The following is a 21,399-nucleotide window of genomic DNA, read 5'->3' on the forward strand; positions in this document are numbered from 1 at the left end:
ACCTTGCTCCTGACCACAAGGAAACAAGAGGAGGAGGAAGGGCATGTGGAGGAATGGGGACGAATGAAGTTTGCTTTTGGGGATTGTACTTTCTACCTTTTTCCTTCCTCTCTTGACAAGAACCTTACAGGACACAGCACAAGCAGCAACAGCAAACGCTGGCTGTGATCAGTGGGGAAGGGCAAGGAATTGAGGAGGGCAGGAAAATTGAGGAGAGCAGGAATAAAGGGGGGCAGGAATTAGAAGAGAAGGAATTGAGAAAGGCAGGAATTAGGAGAGCAGGAATTAGAAGAGAAGGCAGTGAAGAGGGCGGGAATTAGGAGGGCAGGAATTGAGGAGAGCAAGAATTGAGGAGGGCAGGAATTAGAGGAGAAGGAATTAAGGGGGGCAGGAGTTGAGGAGAGCAGGAACTGAGGAGAGCAGGAATTGAGGAGAGCAGGAATTGAGGAGAGCAGCTGTGGAAAGCAGCTGGAATGATGAGAGCTGTGACCATTCCAGGGCATTCACCAGCCCAGAATTCCAAGATCCCAGAGATGATGCAAAACCCTGCTAGTTTCTCCCTGTCCCTGTTCCCACGTTTGTGTGGTGCCAACATTTCACTCTTGAAACTCTCTGGATCTGTTTCTTCCCCTCCAGCCACAGCAGTGACTGCATTTATTGCCTCTGGAACACCTGGAATTTACAGTGCCTGCTCTCCCTGCCCTCCCCAGCGCTGCTGCCTCTCTCCCACCAGTGAGTGCCCTCCTCTGCCTCTGATGGATTTTGAAAGAGCTCACAAGGTGCCAACCAGCTCTTTGGGAACTGCTAATTCCCAAACTTCAGAGCTGAGCAGTGCAGAATATTCCAAAGCTGTCCCAAAGCTCTGGGCTGGAGTATCCTGATCGTATTAATAAAGCTGCAGCTTAGCATTTTCACTAAAGCTGAGGCACCTTTGCAAGAAATTTCTTCCCACATAATAATAATAATAATAATAATAATAATAATAATAATAGCAGCTGCTTCTAGGCTGCATTACAACTTCTAAAGCTCATGGATTGCTGCTCTGCTCCATCTTTATGCTGCTATTTAAATTTAATTTAAAAAATAGAAATTTCATGAAAAAAAACCATTCCTAAGCCTCACTATACTGGGACCATGTAAATGAGAAATAACTACATTGAGGTCAGTGATAGCTTTGAGCAGGAGTTGTGCAGAACACAAATGACTGTTTAAAAAGGAAAGCTTTCATTGCAGCATGTACACAAGAAATATTGTATTAAATATACATATATACACACACAACAAAGTTAATTTATGTAGAAAAGACTCATCTTTCTCTACATCTAATAAATGCAGGCTGACTACCAAATATTCCTAATAATGCTTCCTCTCCAGCTAGCAGAAGAGCTCAAAAACAAACATCATTTTGTTCCTGGGTGCCCATTATATTCATGTGCTGATTTAATTAACAGTAATTTCAGTATCTCGGAGATTTCTTCTCTGTTTTACAAATGATGCCCTTTTGATGAGGGCTTTGGTTCAAATTAGTGGCCAATCAGCTGCGGACCAAGACTAGAATGCTAATTGGCAACAAAACCGGAGTGAGCACGCTGGAAGAACTCACAGATGAGCCAAACTATGGGGTAATTGTTAAGGAACACGAAGAGGGTTTTTAGGCAGACAAAGTAAAAGCTCTGCAGCACGGCGGAGGGTGCTCAGTGCTCTGCCCTGCTCACAGCCCTCCAGGCAGGCTCAGCCCTTCCCTGCGGCCATCAGGAGGGTGACTGTGCCCTGCAGGAGCTCCCAGCACTCCTGATCCTGGCAAGGAATCCCTCCCTCAGCTCCTAAACTCCCACCAGAAAATGTGTCACAAACAGAAGCAAACCTCACGGAGCAGGGGTATCCCCAGCTCGGCAGAGGACAGCTCTCAGCACCTCCCTCTGCCCCTTTATTACTGGAAACACTCACTTCCAACGAGGATTTCGTGCCTGCACATCCCTGGAGAGGATTTTCTAAGAATAGCAACTGTCCACACGGATCAAAGAGAACCTGAGATCATTCTGGCTGCAGGAGAGGCTGGATGTCCTCCTACCCTTGATTTATGGTCGGCACGTTGCCTCTTCCAAAGCCAGCTTTATTTAGAAAGCCCTGACCAAAGCTGCTCCAGATGCTCATGGATCAATCCCAGATCCCAGCCTCTTTTCCAGAGCAGGCCTGTGTGGTGAGGAATTGAGGCACCATCAGCCTGATCTTCAGAAAGAGCCACTCCAGAGCTCTGCACTCTCAGTAAGGAGGCAGGGCAGGAGGAACAGTGCCAAAGGGGTTTTAATCCCTTAAGCAGGGATTAAGTGGAAGCAGGGACACAGGAGCACGTGGTGCTGGAGCAGAAGGGGCAGGAGAAATCTCCCTTGTGTCCCCAGTGCTGCTGGCCTGGGGGATCACAAATTAGCTCCAAAAGTGCGTTTTACAGCAAGGACAAAGAGGAACAGCAAGGCCAGGCTTAGGACACCCCGGCCACACTTAGGACACCAATTTAGGACATCATTTGTGAGACCAGCGCAGGGTCCCCATGGCACAGACAATCCTGCCCCATTCCTGAGCTGGGGAATGCTCTCAGGACAAACATGGGACAGAAGAAGCCAGCTTGTAACTCTGGAAGTGCCCTCACTCCACAGGGGAATCCCCTGCATCCATCCAAACCACAAACAGCTGAAATACTGTAACATGGGGAGATTCAGAGTGACTCCCAAGATCAGTGGATTAGTGGGAAATGCTGCCCGGAGGACTCAATCCTAAAGGATCTGGAGCATCTGGCACCAGCCTTCTCTGCGTGTTCATGAGTATTTTGGACTCTGATTGTGACGAGTATCAGCAAGTGTATCAAATTTCATGAAAGCAAATTATTGGTTGGCAGTGGAATAACATGGTGCTTTGCTCAAGCAGGCATAAAACACGAGGATGAAAAACCTCATATAATCTCCAGCTATTGTCATTCAATGTTTATCATCCAACACAGCAGAGTACAATTCTTATCTTTGATGGATGTGGCACACAATAGCTGTTTTCTTGAGCGCATCATAAATATTAATAGTATTCATAGAGCTTCTTAAAATTTGTCATGTCACATTGCTTTCACGGAAACATTCAAAATGCCATTATTTTTGTCCCACCAATAGCAAATTTTCCTTCAGTTTCCTTCTTTTTCACTCTGGAAATTAAATGGTAGAGGATGTTTAACTGAGCAGAGGGGATAAGGGACAATGGTTCACACTGAGCCATTCCAAAACCTGCTTCAGATGCCCAGAATTAGCCTGAAAGAGATAAAAATGTGATATCCTTTGGAAAACTCGGTCCAGTTAAAAATGAAACACTTGGTGAAATTGAAAAGATTTGTCTGGAATTTCGTTTTTGGAAGAACACTGAGGAAGAATGCTGAGACCACCAAAACGTTCCTAGTCTGCCATGTTCAGAATGGGACATTTTCACTGCAGAAGAAAAAGCGCCTTCAGTGCTTTGTGTTTTGGTTGATGTGTTCCAAGGAATCTTCTAAAATTTCATCTTCCTCCATAAAATTCACCCTGTGGTTTTTGGAGCAGCCTGACAAAACAAAACAGTTTAATTCTCCACGACAATTAATTTGGAGATGGTAATAATTGCACAAGATCCTATCTCTGCTACAGAGACGTAAAACACTCGCTATGGGCTTGGGAAATAAAGTAACACAAAAGAAGAATCTCTTTTTTTCCCATTCTGTACTCTCTCCACAGTAGTTAATTTGCTCTGAGTATCAAATCAATCCTTCCAGTGTGGGATTTTAGGGAAGCTCAAGGCTTCAATCCTGCTGCCATTAATCAGAGTTAAAATTCACACTGAAATCTGTGATCTGGGAGCCACAGATTCCAGTTTTATTTAAGAACAATGTTGATAATCCCTAATATTTCTGGGATGAAGGTCTACTCTAGATTGAATTTACATTTAGATATTTTTCTCTATGAAATGATAAAGGACAAAATCCCATTCTGGGCAAGTTCCTTTGCATGCAAAGTGCAGCAGAAAGGCAATGTCAAAAAGGAACTGCAAAACCAAAGGTCAAAGTGATTTCAAGGAAGAAATATGCATTAAGTGCAATGGATAAACACATAGGGGGCAATTTTGTACATAAATGCATTTAACCAACTTCTGAAAGATACGTGAAATCATCTGGGTTTGCTAGAAATGACTGATCCTATCCTGGTTTGTTTAATACTTCAGAATTAAGTGGGTTTGGTTTTTATACCCAACCCCAGAGCAAGCAAAGAAAAAGCTTTTCCCTTTTAGTTCAGGGTGCAGGTAAGCTGCTGTCTAAGTCTGGGTCAGCTTCCACCTTGGACTGAGTGTGCTCCTTTAATTGGTGTCTGAATATAAATTCCATTAGCAAACCATGACTTCTATAGGAAAAATAAACCCTTTAAAGGTTTTTTTTCTCAAACAATCAGCCAAGTGTTGCACTCAACAATCCAGTTTCAGCCTCAGTTATAGAAATGAGCACCTTTAAGGGCAATTTTTTCCGTGTTCTCTTGTCTGGCAGCAGCCAGAAATGCAATTATCCAATCTCTCATTTAAAGGGAACCTCGGCAGAGCAGGCACAGCCATCCCTGTAAGGGATTCACGACATCAGGAAACCATTACACGACCAAGAGCTCCCATTTCTGGGGGAGGAAACAAAACTCCTGAAGACGTAGTTCAAATGCTTGTAGGAAACAGAGAAATGTTTGAGGCTGAGGAAAGCAGAGTCCTGGGGAAATATTGATTGTTGTATTTGAAAAACGCTTTGGAATGATGACAGTCTGGGACTTACAATCCCATTCCTACACGAGAGAGGATTTGCAGCATGGGCACCTGAAAGAGCAGGGCTGCCAGGCACAGACCAAGCCAACATTTTCCCAGATAAGAAGACAATGCCAGGTATCTATTATTAAATCTATTGTTCCTCAAGATTTCAGCCTCAGCTGGAGCCTTCTTATAAAAACCAATAAAAATACATCTCTTCAATGTCTTATTCTTCACTTTAACTAAGTTCCTGGTTGCCTGGAAACTCTCTAAAGACCTGGATTTTAATTTTTTTCCTCATTTTCTTTATTTTTTTGGCCAACTGTTAGTTAGATAACAAATTAATTAAACCACAGTTGTTTGAGACAGAAACCCGGGTGACAGACTCAGAGCTGGGTGAGTGTTTGTTTCTTGCATCCCAGGAGTGCCAGACTCCACTGACGACCCTGCTACCAGCAACTTTCCACAGCTCTGGAAACTGCAGATTATATCTGCCTAGATCAAGAGCAATAACTGAGAATAACAGAACGAGATCATCGCTGGACAGAGCAGATTTATCTGTGCTATCAGTTTCTGTAATTAGCAGGACATCCACTTCCACTTTGCAAGATTGTTGTATCACGTTTTTTTTATATTAAGACAAATCAAGCTGTCTAGTTTAGATCCAACCTTAGAACGTTCTGCTGGACCTTCTGGATGCCTCAAACACACCTTCTGCTGCCTCAGACTCAGCCAGACTCACAACTCCCGTGCTATTTCGGTGCCACAAACCTTGTTTTAAAGTAATCACCTGCTGTGTTTAGAGGCAGCAATGGTAACAGCAGAAGACAGAAGAAGAGGATCAGGTGTTTCCCCTGATATTCAGTAGCACAACAAACAGAGGAGCCAAAAAGAGCTCTGGCTGTGCTTTCCTCGCCTTGATCTGTTATTCACAGGACAACAATATTCCTGTTATTCACTTTACTCTGTTATTCCTCACCAGAGCTGTTATTCTGCTGTGTTTGATGGGAATGGATCACCTTTATTTTGGGGGACATGAGTCCCACGTGTTAACCTGGACAGCAGATGTGGGAGGAATCGATTAGCAGAGATGTTTATCACCAACAAGAAGGGGAGAGAAGCTCCCAGGAGCAAAGGGGCTGTTTGTACCTGACAATGGATCCTGGAACGTTGAACTCAACAGAGAGTTTGTGCCCCACAGCAGGGTGGTGCAGCCAGGGACCTGCCTGGATCTCCAAACTTCCCTCCTCAGCAGCTTTCAGAGCCATTTCTGGAGCTAAAAATCTCTCAACAGCTTTTTATCTCAAGAGGTTATGACAAAAAACTTACATCAAACTAAATATTCTTTCCACTCTCCTCCAAAGAAACCTCCAGGAGTCAAATATTCCAACTTCTAAGTAATCCTCCCATCCCTGCTTTTTTACCTGAATTAATTCAGCCTAAACAAAACAAGAGTTGAAGTGACAAAACAGCATTTGCAGTCTTCAAAGCCACTCATCCCTGCTGTCACTTGTTCTTAAAGATATAAATTCTACCTCTTTTCTAACCAAAATAGTTTTTATAGATAATAAGCAAGAGCACTGTAAGGTTAAGTGATTTTAAAAGCACATTTAAGAATATAAAAAGGGACTTAGAAGTTGTTCAGAAGCAGGTAAAACTAAATAAGAGGAACTTCATTTCCATTTAATTTTCTATTCTCATCAAGCTTAGTTTATTCAGGTCTGATTAATTAATGTCTGCAAAGAGTTCTGGAAATATAAAACACTACATAAATACTAAATAATAATAGAGTACTTAAGGAAAAGCTCATTTGTTAATTTGCATGGAGTTTTAGGAATTAGCATTTATTTATTTCCCCTGTACAAGCAGGCCCATCCAATCCCTTTTAGCTCTCTTAGTAGAAAATACTTTGGCAGCCACAGGATGATGGATCTTTACGTATTTTATGTGTTCCAGGTCACAGGAAATTGCTGAGACTGGATGTTTCAGTTACTGGGAGCTCAAGGAGCTGGGGAGAACTGTGAGGTGGTGCAGGAAGCAACTTCTCCTTCAATATGAAATTTTATTTTGGTTCCTGTCATTATTGCAGAAGTTTTCTTTATTTACATGTGCAGAATTCACTGGATGTGGCCATAAATACAACGGAGATTTATTATAGGAGGATCATTCCAACTGAAATGGATCATTTGGGAATTAAAGTTAATTTTTTTTTTTGTTTTGCAGGATTTCCCAGCTAATTTCTCCACTGTTTCTTTTCTCCTTCATGCCACCGTGCTGCAGGTTTTCGTGCCAGTGCTGGTGCCATTCCCCCAAAACACCAGGAGGGTTTGATAACCCCATCAGAACATTCCCCCTGCAAGCCAGGCACTCAGCCTTGTGCTCAGACCTGAAAGCCCCAGACCTGTTATTAAATCACTACTTTGCAGCTCACTGGACTATACTTTTGGGGAAAAGCAGAGCAGCAAACAAACAGTCCAGTTGTTTGGTTTAGCAATGAGGTTTCCCACGCACGCAATGCTAATTTATTTCATTGCAAATGTCCCCACTAATGACAACATTTACCCTCAGAGCACGGGCACGGCAGCCCCATTCATCCAGCAGAGGACAACGGCTCCCGAGGAGCCATTTCCAGGTACCAGGCCAATAACCCACAAACGGGAAGGGATTTTCACAAAAGACCCAAATGGTTTCCAAGGAGCCATTACGGCACATCAGGTAAATAAAATATTATTGAAATGTATTTTTTGCATTTAAATCACTTGCAGCAGGTGCACAGGAAGCAGCTTATAATAAAAAGGCTGCCATTCCTTGGAATACTAACGAGAATACTAACGAGGATCAACGGAAACATTCGGGGAAAGGAGCAGCAGCAGGTTCTTACCATGGCAAGAGGAACAATTCCCATGAAAACATTCAAGAAGAGGGAGCAGCAGGAGGTTCTTACCATGGCAAGGGGAACAATTCCCACAAAAACATTCAGCAAAAGGAGCAACAGCAGGTTCTTACCATGGCAAGGGGAACAATTCCCATGAAAACATTCAGGGAAAGGAGCAGCAGCAGGTTCTTACCATGGCAAGAGGAACAATTCCCACAAAAACATTCAGCAAAAGGAGCAGCAGCAGGTTCTTACCATGGCAAGGGGAACAATTCCCATGAAAACATTCAAGAAGAGGGAGCAGCAGGAGGTTCTTACCATGGCAAGAGGGAGAATTCCCACAAAAACATTCAGGGAAAGGAGCAGCAGCAGGTTCTTCCCATGGCAAGGGGAACAATTCCCACAAAAACATTCAGGGAAAGGAGCAGCAGCAGGCTCTTACCATGGCAAGGGGAACAATTCCCACAAAAACATTCAGGGGAAGGAGCAGCAGCAGGTTCTTACCATGGCAAGAGGAACAATTCCCACAAACATGGTGCGGCTGACGAAGATCTCGGAGACCACGAGCTCGCTGACGGAGTCGTCCCGTGGGTATTCCACCTGCCAGGTGATCTGCTGGGCCCCTGCCAGGCTGCTGGCGTTGTCGATCTCAAAATCCATCTGCAGGATCTCGTAGGAGGTCATGTTTGCTCTGGAAAACAAGGCAGAGTTCCCCGTAGCGTCACTGGGATGTCGGTAACAAAATGGATTTTCATTTCTCTTTGCTACTCGCCAGAAGATCTGTGGTTAAATTCAACGTGCAGACTTGGGACACTGACAGAAACTTAAATAAAACTGCACAGGGGCAACTGCAGAACTTCCTAAGTGAGGTGAAACTGTATTTTTTAGTTTCCTGAAATGGAGGCATTTTTCCCATTAAACTCAGGCATTCATTCTCCATAATCACAATGAACTTACAGAATAAGCCACAAACCCTTGGAAAAGCATTGCACAGATGTTGCTAAATTATTTAATATACCATTATTATAATGTTGATGCTGCAAAACAACAGAGTACTTGGCCATTCCTCATGTTCTACCAGAAATGAACTCTTGTGGAGGGAAAAGAAGTCTTTCAAACACAAACTGGTCTTTATCTCAGGGAAAAAATGGATTTGCAGAAATTACACATGACAATAAATGAGGGGTAGATTATCCCTATTTTCAATTCATGACAACATTCTCCTCGTCAGTGGTGCAGACTGGTAATTATATGGCAATCATATATTTCTCATCTGGAAATAAAAGTTTAAAAGTAAAGAAATGGATGTAAATGCACAGCATTGAGAACTGAATTTAAGAATTACTTCTCCTTCCTTTCTCAACAATAACTCTCATCACTTTCCTCAGGTCCAAGGCAATGTAAATATTAATAATTAATCCTCAGGTTAGAAAAACAAATCTTGTTATTGTGTTACAGAGAAGCAAACAGACACCAAGATTTAACCAACTGCACTTGGCTTATCCACAGCAGGGATCTGTTTAGAAAACAGACCTTTGCTCGTCCAAACTGCCCCAAAAATTGAGGTATTTTACAAATCATACAAAGTTTACACACAAATATTTACAAAGAATACAAGTTCCTGCCCCAGGCTCCCAGACAGACCCTGTAGTGTGGAGACCTGATGGAGAGGGGATGGAAAGGCTCTGCCTGCAGAGACAGCTGCTTCTTCTGGCGGAGAAACACCTGGTTTCATCAGCACTGCTGAAGTTTTGGGGTAAAATCTGAATTTTCTGTACGTCAGGCCAATGGTACATCCATTATCTGTGCGTCCTTCCCCAGAGCAGCCATTCCAAGAGCTGTGCTCACAGGAAGTTTTAGCTGCTGCTGCAGACAGCAGAGACTTAAAACATCCTTTTCCTCTTCCCAAATTCACACAGGCAGGATCTGGGCTTGCCATATGTTTTTGAAGGAGAATTGTAAAGGGGAAACAAATCTGAGCAGGAATTATTGATTTTTGTGTTTTCTTTCTGACAACAAACAACCTAAACATATGCTTCAATGCCTGGAGGATAAATATTTTCCATGCTGAGAGAAGATAATATCCACCTCCAGGCAAAACTAGAAGCTATTAAGGCATCTTTTGTGTGGCAAACCAGAGAACCAGCAAAAACCTTTTAAGATAAATTTTATTACATAATAATAGGGATGTAATTAAACAATTTCTGTTAAAAACATAAACTCAACTTCATAGATTTTTTGTGTGTGTGTGTGTATCACCTCCAGCAGTTTGTTTTATCTAAATTGCATAAAATTAATTTGCTCACAACCCAGAACTAAAATTTAGATATGAGCTTTACACTGACTATGGATTTAGATATTGAGCCTGTCAAGGTGTGTTTAGGTCTGCAATTTCATTTCAGTCTGTTCAGGCCACAAAAACACCCAGGAGTGGTTTCAAACTGAGAACAAAACCACCAGGGGAGGATTTGGGTACCGGGCCACCAATTAAATAACGGGTCAGGTTAGTCTGCAGTGACAAATCCATCCCGTGGGTCCCACTGACTGGCACCTCTTGGAGTTCAGCCCACCACACCTCCAATTATTCCTTTTTTTTTTTTTTCCTTTTTACACATCCAGAAAGAAGCCAGCACTGTGGGTTTATGTCTTATGCATGAACCAGGTGAACTAAAACAAAGCTGTCCTCATCACCACTCGGAAAAACAGCACCAAATGTTCGTCCAAGGTTTTCTGCTTTGTCTCAGCAGCCAATGAAGTGGCAAGACACATTAATATTGATTAAAGAAGGCTCCACTTCTCTCTTAGGCTTCTGCTGGAAAAGATGGCCTTGAACCACCTTCCAGCCCCAGAGCCTCCCCAGAGTGCACAGCCTTGGCAAAGCAGGATTCAGCTCTCTGCGCTCCTTCCCCCCAGCAGGTGAATGAATTTTCCCTGTAATTATGGTCTTCCTTTGTCCTGTTCAGAGACTGAGCCTTGGAGCCATGCCAGGTGCTGTGGTATCTGGGACACCGAGTACCCCACGGATGAACTCACCCTCTTTGTTCTGAGCTTCTTCCCAGGTTACAGCTGTAACAAACTCACGATAAAACCTGAAAAGTGAATTTCTTTCATGTTCAGACCAGTGCTCACCTACTGGCTGCTGCACCTCTTATCCTACAGAGGTTTCCTGGTAGAAAGGCTGGTATTACACTCATAATTCTTGCAATTTATTAACCATCCTCTGTAACACCATGCGTGAGACCACCGCTTTTTTCTGCTGAAATTGATGGAGGTTGCTAAAGTAAAACCAGAGATAAATTAAACCATAATCAAGACCTCAAATGTCAGCGTTTACTTCTGTCAGCTCCATTAGCTGATAAATTCCCACCCCAACACCTGCATTTCAATTCCTCTCCTGGCTGTGCAGCGTATCGCTGTAACCCTTTTTCCAAGCAGGTTTTCCACCCTGCCGTGGCAAACCAAACCTTCAGCTCTGGGTCTGATTTGTAACTGGGGCTCAGAACCTTGGTCTGGGGAGCCACTGTCCATCTGGTAAAGACAAAATGCCACCAGCGGGAAAATCCACGAGCAGAGAAGACAAAGCCTGTAACTCATGCTGTTATCAGCCATTGAATCCCTTTAAACCAAACTTTATCCTATCAAGATTTTTTTTTCTGCTTTTCCTGGAAACTTATTTCATTTTTCTCTTAAATAAGTTTGAGCTCTTGGGGAGAGTCTGATGGGATCCAAGGACTATAAATCATTTCTCCCTTCCATATATTTCCTCTCTTTTTAGTTAAGTATTTCTATTGTCCAGTGAACTTTTTTTCCCAGTTTAGGATTTTGCCAGACTCTAGTTTAGAGAAGCAATAAAAAATAAAAAGTCAAAATTACTTTTATAAAAAAAGATTATTTCCTGCAAGCACAAGGAAAAGACCTTATAATTTTAGGCAGCTGGCATGCTTGCTAATAAGTCCATTTCTATGGAAATGAGTTCATAACTATTAATTTTGCCTGCTCCTGATCTATTCTTGATGAGCCTTTCAAATTTAGAAAAGCGCTTCATGATTCTCTCAATTTGGTAATTACTAACTCCCTTTGATGAATCCAGCCCAGTGTTTCAGACATGAGACATTCATTACACATTCTTCTCTCTGGTGAGAGGAGGAAAAAAATAACCAAAAAAACCCCATGGGTCTTTTTGGATTTATTTCCTCTCACAAACTCCTGTAAGTAGGTCCTCTTCTTCAAATGGTGATTTATGATCCTGTTTGCATACCTTCGCAATCCTGCCTCTGCTGGGGGCTGGAAGAGTGCCCAAATCCTTGAGATTTCTGCACAATCTCCCGTTGTGTGGCCTCCTCTGTGTCCAGTGCATTTACACCATCCCCAAGAGCCCGGCCAAGCTTTGTCACAGCCCCGGTCCTCATCCCACACCCAGATGGGAGCTGTGGCTGTGATCCCAGCCTGGAGTGGAGCTTGAGCACGGAACGGCAAATCCATCCCAACCAAAGCCAACCTTAGCTCCAACCAGCCCCAGAGTGAAGGAGCCATCAGGGCAGGAAAGTGTTCCTGTGTCCCAGAGCTTTCCCAACACACGCATCCACGCGGGCAGTCGTAAGCGCTCACGTGGAGCTGCAGTTTATCTCCACAAAATAAGAGATCACCGTGAGGATCCGGCACAGCTCTGATGTGAGAGGTTTTAACCAGCTCCACGAAATCACCTGACGCTGAAATAACAGCAAATGGAATTTGTCCGAGCCCGGCATGGAATTATTGAATTAACGGAATGATACTCAGTGACTGAATTTATGGCAGCAGCAACAGCACAACCGGTTCGTATTTACCTTAAATGAACAAAATTATTCACTATTAGGAAAGATTTGCATCGCTGACCAAGCTGAAGGGTCTTGCCCCTGTTTTTGGGGAGAGAATGAGAGATGCAGGGGGCAATTTCAGGGCACTCTGCTGGCTCCCACTCACGGGTCAGCAACAATTGAGTTGATAAAAGTCACACCCTTCTATTACTGCACTTGGCTGTTACAGGAAATCACGAGTTCCATTCACTCATAAAATAATGTTTTCGGTAAATGGCAATTTGTTTATGAGGCTCACAGCAGTGTAAACAATACCCTCAAAAAAGGGAGCAGACGTGAGGCATTGGAAAATAATAAATGTGGGGCATCATGTTGCTTGAGAGTCTTTTCCAGGCTGATAATGGCCAATTCTTACCCTGACAAATTGTAACCAAATTCAATAAGAATTCAGTGACCTTGCGTTACCAAGGTACATTAGTTTATAAAATACTTCAGTAAAAAAGGTCTCGCTCCTTTGATCTCGAGAGGATTAATCTTGTAAGTATGGTTTACTGAAGAGCAAACACTTACAAGAGGAGGTTTTCAAAAACTGATTGGAAATGCTCAAGACCCTAATTTCCTGCTGAAGTCAAACGGAGCAGCAGATGGCCAGGACCTCTCAGGTGGAGAAGATCCAGACCAAAGGTCCTGACCTCCTCCCCCTGTGGAAATTAAGATGCTAGCAACCTGAGATGAAGGAAATGAAAGCAAATACCTACCAAGGGCAGCGTGCAGTTTCTGGGTTATGCAGATTTTCATCCTGCCAGCCCTTCTCCCTTGCCGAGCGCTGCCCTCCTGCCCGGGGGCACCTCCCAACGGGAGCCGCAGCAGCTGCCACCTCCAGCACCTGGGGGTTTTCCCAACATCCCTCCAACACCTCTCCGAGGTGAACTGGAGCACCTGGCGTTACACCAGCTTTCACCTGATGAGGGATGTCAAAACCAAAACCCTTTTCTCGCAGCATGAATAATTCTGATGAGGCTGTGAGGACACAGAGCTGCTGGCTAACAGAGAACTTGCTTTGTTGTCCCTATTTTCCCAAACAGTTTGTGGTGCCTGATCTCGGTTTTCTTGCGCTGCTATAAAAATTCCTGCTCTTGACAGATGTACAGGTGAAGAAAATGGCTACAAAGGATAAACCCAAGCTGCTAAACCCATTAAGGATGTATGGAATGACACAGCACGGTTTAATAACCCCGTAAAAGCCATGAAAACAACAAGAAAATATTTTTGTTCGAAACACACCACCAAGAGCAGGTATTATGATGTTATTTTGCTTAGCCAACATTTTCCCACAACTGAAAACGATAAATCTAGATAATGAGCAAACCTTTTAAGCTCTTCAGCTTCTCCACTGCCAATTCACAACTGTGCTGCTCACTAACAACGTGCAATAACTCCCACTTTATTTGATTTTATCAACATCATCATGACAACCCTGGAGACAACCGAGACAATTGCTTCAATTATTTTTATTTGCTTGCACCCTTGTGACAGTGCACAGAAATGCTTCTGGTAAAAGAGTCCTTAGATACTCTTTAAGTCAACCTTTAACAAAACAACTTTTAGGAGTGAACTCGGGCTGGGGGTAATTGGTGATCTCCATCAGTAACACTGCTGGGCACTGGGAGCCCTTTTGTACCTTGGTCATTACTCTCCCCTTCTGGAACAGCATGCAATCTTTTGGGGCTTAAAAAAGTATTTCGATTGCACTGGAATATTTTTTTCTGACTACTATTTAGAACTTCTTTATTGCTGTGTTGTGTATTTCTTAAAATAAAGATTCTCAGTCAGGAGGAAGTGTCTTGTTGGGAAACACAACAAAAACATCCAGTGAGAAACTGGGGCCAGGGTTTAGCTGATGCTGGATGCAAACGCAGAGGCAGCTATTGTTGTGTAAAAAATAAGAATGATTTTATGATGAAAGACTTATGCTGAAACCCATCCAGTTAATAAATATCAGCAGCCCAAATGGTGCTTGTAATTTTTCTTCAGCTATTGTGAAATTCTTGCATTTTTACATGCCATAATCACATGGTCTATTTTCAACATTGCTGTGAAAGCAGCTGAAATACATTATAAGGCAGAGATGAATTTTTAAATAACTAATGACTGAAAATTAAAGATAATAAATTCAGTGGCATAAGAAGCGCTTTGCAGTGCAGGAACTCACACACAAAGATCTCTGCACACTCTCCAAAGGTCTCTAAAAGAACCAGAGAGCAGCTCAGGGAGCCTGGATGATCCAAGGCACGGGGAACTTGAACCACGCTGAGTGTAAACAATGCAGCAAACATTTCACCTGAGGGAAAGCACAGGGGAGGGACGGGGCATCCAGGGCCTCCATGAGATAGGAAATGTTCCCTGGAAATCCCTGGTGACACTGGGCTGTCCTTATTGCCACCACACAGGCAAATATCTGAGTTTCCTGGCCACCCTTTGCCCAGCTCCTCCCCTGTCCCCACACCAGGCACCAGCTCAGCACAGCTGGAGATGCTTCCATCAGAGCCTTGCTCTTCCCCAGTCAAGTATGAAATGGGAGGCAGGCACAGTTTAATTTATCTGTGCCTCTCCCAGATCTGCTGTGAGCCTCGGGAGTGATTCTACACGGCAGCTCCTGAACGTGTGCAAACACGTGAGGCTCTTGAGTCTTATATTTACCAACGCTCACACAGCTCCCTCACCTTCCCAGGCAGAGATGAGACCTGGGGGAAGTGAGCTGGGGACACCCTGACCACATCTCCCGCAAGATTCCTCGACATTTTAAACACCTTACTATTTTAATGTGATACTGGCATGAGGTGATCAGAGTTTTCCGTATGCACCAACCCCACGAGAAAAGAAAAGCCCTGCTAGAACGAGGAGGAAGTTCCTTGCAATCCAGTTGCTGTTTTGGATTCCAGAATTACAACTGAGGCTGACAGCTGAATCTCCTTGGGGAGAGAAATCAACCAGAGGGGATGTAGAGATGCGAATTCCCCACGCACCGAATTTCTGAATGAAAGCAAAAGGGAGCCAAGCTGCAGCCTGTGACACGAGCACACCTGGAGTGCTGCAGGATACCCAAACAGACAAATGGGGCTCTCCTCCTGAGCATCCAAAAGTCTCTTTCAACACTTCTGAACTCAATCCTTTGCTCAATGGGCACACTGTGCAAACGACTAAATAACAGAATGCCAAACAGCAAAGGCAATGGGAAATGAAAAACCCGTCCATATTTGTCCTTCTACAGCTTGCCAAGGCTGCACAGAACCCATAGGTCTGCTGTAGAAGCTGCTGTGATGCCATCTGCAATAAATAATTAAAGGGAAAAAAAAAATCAAAATTGAGGCACGGCAAGAATTATTTTATCCCTCCTACATTCTCTTCTGCTCCAAACAAGTTTAAGCACCTAATGAACTAGGCTTGGCTTTCTTTGAATCCAGTGTACTCCTAGGTGGAGAAGGGATGTGCATGTGGCTAATTCACACTTGTGCTAAGAAAAAAATGTCCATGACAACATCCTCAAAGCAGCGAGGGCAGGGAGCAGGGCAGCCCATTAACATCGACACAAACGGGACCCCCTCCCTCCCCACTTCCCTGACAGACACATGGCGTGCTCAAAATTGTTGTATTTCCAAGGCTGATAATTATGTTTTACAAAAGAATTAAGCTGTTCCTCTCGCTGTTGGTACCCACTGAACAGACAGTAAAAACATGAAAGTGAAACTGGCACGGAAACATCAGTTTCCCGTGTTTTAATTAATAAACAAGATTAATTTATCCAGCTGAGCAAACACAGGGTGGCTCAGGGTCTGCATTCAGTGTATGAACAGAAAGAGCCATCTGCAGTAAGTCTCAGTGCTCCACATTTTGCTAGTTGAGCTCAAAGTCCTGATCTTCAAAACAGAACTAAAAGCAAGAGACAAACAAAGAGTTCCAATGTAAGTCAGCCCATCAAAAGACTATTTTTGTCCTAAAAATGAATCCCAATTCTCCTAGACATGCAAAGATAACTCCAAATGACAAAGCACAGAGGGGTGGATTCAACATTTCTCCTTTTAAAAATCATTCCACAATTATTTTTTAATGGCACGAGGGTAAGGTCAGCACTGCAGTCACCCTGTAACATCTCCAGGTCACCTTTCCAAAGGGCAGTCATGACCTTGGCACAACGATTTCCCAACACAGCGACAGCTCAAGGAGAGCTGCTGGGACATTGCTCCAAGCCAAGGTCGTACCCCGAGCAAATGAGCGCAGGCACGGGGGAGGAACAAGTGAGGTTCATTCATTCCTCCTCTGAAAGTGAATAATTAGAAAGGGAAGGGGGAGAAGTGGTGTTCAACCCAGCCCATCCTATCCATTGTTTATATGGATAAAGACAAAACATTATCCCAAAACTTCATTTAGAGGAATTTCCTCAGTAGTGAAGCCTTTAACGACCTGAGATGGAGTGGGCTGAGTGTCCGAGCTGAGCAGATTCCTGCACAGTGGGAAAAATCACACTGAGGACATCCCACTGAGGACATTACACCAAGAACATCCCACTGAAGACATCCCACCAAGGGCATCCCACCAAAAACATCCCACTGAGGACACCACACCGAGAACATCACACCAAAAAATTCCCACCAGGGACATCCCACCAAAAACATCACACCAAGGACATTTCCATCAGACTCTTCTCAGGGAGTCTGAGCAATGACCCAAAATGTCAAAATGACCCAAACTGCACAGTGACAAAAACCCTGCTGTGGTGGATGTGGGGTTACACCGACTCCCTTATTACCCACGGGAACAGTCACACAATTTGGGCATGGTTTTGCCTTTTCATTTTCCTTGCCACTCTCAGAAATTTCACCCAAGCAAAAATACCAGCTGTCACAAAGAACAAAGAGACAGACAAAAGGATTTCTAGAAAAGGAAGGCAGGCTCCTGTAAGTGCTGCAAATCATGCTAAACTACATAAAATATCCCCAACATCACGGGTTAATGCAAGGCAGAACGTACAAAATCGTTCTCCTTCTATTCCTCTCTTTTCTGAATCCCTTCAGGATTTCATAATCTCTTCCCTTCTGCCGCCCCCCTCCCAGCTCTCTTCCTCCCCATACAAGAATATGCTCAGCCCTGGAAAATTGTTTAGCTGAAATCCTTAGATTTTGTGGAGGCCTGGCATTCTTTGGACAGCTGTATTTACACCCGTGGCTGCTGGGTAGTCATGCTGGAAGCAATTTGCTTTCATGCTTTTTCAATCTCGCCTTTCAAAAACTTTGAGATCGCTCATCTCTATCGATTTAGATGTAGAAAAGCACTGGGAAAAAAAAAAATAAAATAAAATAAAAGGAGAGTTCATCCATATGCTGAGCTCCTTTAGTCTAATTCAAATGCAGCAACTTCAGCTCCCCAGCACCTAATGAATGCCACCACAGCCACGTTCCCAGCCCATCAGGGGAGATGCTCAAAGGCCTTGAAAAACATCACCACAACACTCAAAGCCAGCAGCTTCCAACCCTGCTGGGTCCGGGGAAGGTTCAGCAGCCAGCAGACATCTCTCATGGAGTGGGACAGGTCGCCTTTGAGCACCTCTGTGGAGTTTAGCAACACTTTCAAGTGTGTCCTTTCTGTTTTCTAAGAGGGAAATCTGTCACTGCTGGACTACTTAAAATAAAATATAAAAAAAAAAAAAAAAAAAAAAGGGGAGAAAAAGAAATGGAAAGAAAAACATAAGAGCGTAGCTAAATGTATACTGATTGCAGTAATTGCATCCATTCCTCTGCTGGAAAGTCTTGTATTGTATTTCTAATATGTGCTGATAAGTGCATTCACAACATGATTAAGTGCCTCCAGACAAGAATGGCTATTATGTTTAACAGACTGATTAGCAAGTGACAGAGCTGCAAACTGTACTCCCCGTAAATTGGCTGCTTTTAAATTACAGCAACTTTTTTATGGTTCCATTTTTAAAATGCAATGGCTTGTTACACATATGCAACGTAAATTCCTATCTGGCAGTAAGGAATGGAGGATACTGAGCTTTTAACTTTTAATCTTCAGATCTCAGCTAAAGCATTGCTCATTTTCTTTTTAATCACACCAAAATGAGCGCCCTACGTGGCTCTCATCAGGCATCATCGCATTTCCAATATCGGTCTCTCAAAACCTATCCCGAAACACAGGGACAGCAATTTCAGTCCACGCCTTCCAGAAGTTCTGCCTTATTTTTGCTGGTTCTGTGAACTGACAACTAAGATGGGATTTAGTGTATTCTTCCCAGGGTTTGATGAATTCCCTCTCCTCACAGCCACAGGCACCTTTCCCATGGACTCTCAGAGAAGCCCCAGCGCCCTCAGAGCGAGGCAAAGGGATTTGGGCAGGGTCTGTCCCTGCTCAGCTCCTGGAACTGAATCACAAATCTCCAATCCTCCTCAGTTCACGCTGGTCACGGCGCGAGGCTCATCCCTGCCAGGGCCAGGACAGCTCCTGCTCCAAGTGAAATGAGCTCCTCATTAATTCCCTGCATTTTATCCCAACAAAGGGTGGGATTTGGGCACCCAGCTCCTCACAGCGCTCCTGAAAATCCCGGCATCCGGTGCACGGCTCTGGTTGTTTTGATTGCTCTTATTTTTATCTCTGTAATGTATAAGTGCACCAGCCTTGTTTTGGGCCCCTGTGTATTCCATACAAACACAGCTATAGAGACAGTCACGACCCCAGAGAGTCTGCAGTCCACAAGACAGAGAGAGAAAGGAGATTTAACAACGTGCACCAATTTAAATTCATACAGAAGGCACAAACCCTTTAAGTACAAATTTATCTAGAGACTTTCAAGCTCAATGACATCATGTACTTCAAACCAACTTATTTATAACATAAAGCTTAGGATAACTTGTAAGGAGATAGAATAAATCAATTTGCTCTATCACAGAACTTCATCAGATACAATACAGATGGCTCTGCTACCATGGTTAAAAATAACCTACACATTTTTAAATCAGCTCAAGGCATTTATCAAACCGGGAAACTGGTGGAGGAGGATGTTGTCTGGCTTGTACACAGTAATGGGAATATCCACTCAGCAGTTTGGGGCTTTTATTAATCTTATCTCACGTGTTCACAATTTTATACTGAACTGGGAGAATTCCGTCTCCAAAATCATTTATCTTTGCTAAATACCAGGACAGAGCAACTTGAAGCCTTCTATTGAATGTAGATTAAGAGGGGAGAAAATAATCCAAAGAGCAGCCTGATTGCAGAAGGGGATAGCAAACACTTGAGTAGCAAACTGGCTCTAAAGCAAACCTGGCTGAGCACCCAACACTTCCTGCTGGATAGAAAAGGGCGCTGGGAATTCCCAGACCGGGAGAGGTAATCCCTACAGTAAATTAATTGTCAGGGAGATTGCACCACAGAAGTGGCTGTGCAGGTCTGGCATCCTCCTGCATGTTCCTCGACCAGTCAGACTGTGATTCCCAAATAATCTGCACCAGGCAGGGAGACAGAGCACAAAAATGCCACAGCCCTGTAAAAAATGCCGTTGGAAGGACGAAATTCATTTGTTTCTCAGTTTTCATCGCTCTTGTTCTCACATTCCACCCACAGAGGGGAAATTAGGTGTTGATGTTTGCTCGGGATTTATTTCCCCGAGGGTTTACTGCCAGGTTTCTCCAGGAGCTCTGTTCAGCTCTTCCCACTGGAAGGGAACCACGATGTCCCAGCACCTCTGGAGAGAGGGGACAGAAAGCCACCAAGAACGAAAAGGGCTCAGGATGCAAATGCCCGAAGAGACAGGATCATTCTCTGTGCTGGGAGGAGATTCCAGTACCTGTGCAACCCCTGCCAAACGAGGAGGGAGAGCTCATGCTGTGACCACTCTTTTGCTCTTTTTTAAAGCAGGTATAATAAGCTCCTGGGTCAGCCAGAGCTTTGACATCCGCTGCCTAAGATTTTTCACCATAATGAGCTCCCTAAAGAAGACCAAAAGCCTTGGTAGCTCAAATAAAGGCAGATTTCATCTCAATAAACCTAGACTATGTAACATTAAGCAGGGAAAACTCCAGGCAACTGGACCAAACGAGTACTGGGAGAAAGTTGGAAAAAGCCTCAGAGCAACCTGGTGCGGTGGAAGGTGTCCCTGCCCCAGATGGGGTTTGGAACTGGAAGATTTTTAGGGTACCTTCCAACCCAGGTTATTCTATCCTTCTGGTATCTGATTTTTGTAAACTTGAACACCTTACTTTACTTTCTCATCTTCATTATTAGTGAAATTATTGTGGATAACAGGCCCATGTCTTCCTCCCCCTCCGTTTCATTATTATTTCATTCCATTATTTACCAAGCATCCAAAGCCCAGTTGGAAATCTGCTCCCAGAAATGAAAGGATCACAAATCTGCTTCCTGAAATGAAAGAATCACGACAGGAAAAAGCTGCAAGAAGATCAGTCATACAAATGATAACCTAGCAGACCACAATGCTGCTTTGGAGATCTGCAAGCAGCCAAGAGATGACAATACCCTAATTAAAACAGCAAACTGCAAAAGCTATCCAAAAGGTTCTCCTCCCCACCCACCCCTGCACAGACATCAGGCAATAAACGAAACATCAAGTTGCTCCGGGAGTTGTTTCCTTAAACAAAATACAGATAATGAGGTATCCCTCAAAACTCTTCTCTTTTTTTAAATTTTAATTGAAAATTGAGAGGAGCATGTGAATGAAAGGGAAGGTGTCTGAAGCAAAAGGACAGATGGTTCTGCTTCCAGAGAGGTGCACAAAACTGAGGTTTATTACAAGCCTTTTATTTTACTTAGAGCTTTTTTATTTACTCTTCTTTCTCTCTTCACTCACCTATTCATCTCGCCCTCAGAGTACTGAAAAGTAGCTCCCGTTCTTCCGATTCAAATTCAAATTGAAACGCGCACAAGCAC

At 43.7% G+C, this 21,399-nt stretch overlaps 1 protein-coding gene across 1 annotated transcript in view; it reads right to left on the bottom strand.

Annotated features, from left to right (window-relative positions):
* The window catches only part of LOC120760647 (transmembrane protein 132B-like), a 201,320-nt gene that overhangs the window by 41,897 nt on the left and 138,024 nt on the right, over window positions 1–21,399 (bottom strand). Inside the window, exon 4 of the mRNA XM_040081123.2 lies at window positions 8,168–8,354. Within this exon, the coding sequence (XP_039937057.1) occupies window positions 8,168–8,354 (187 nt within the window). The remainder of the gene's footprint in view (window positions 1–8,167; window positions 8,355–21,399) is intronic.

The sequence above is a fragment of the Hirundo rustica genome, chromosome 17 (assembly GCF_015227805.2).
Source record: "Hirundo rustica isolate bHirRus1 chromosome 17, bHirRus1.pri.v3, whole genome shotgun sequence".
NCBI classification, from domain to species: Eukaryota; Metazoa; Chordata; class Aves; order Passeriformes; family Hirundinidae; genus Hirundo; species Hirundo rustica.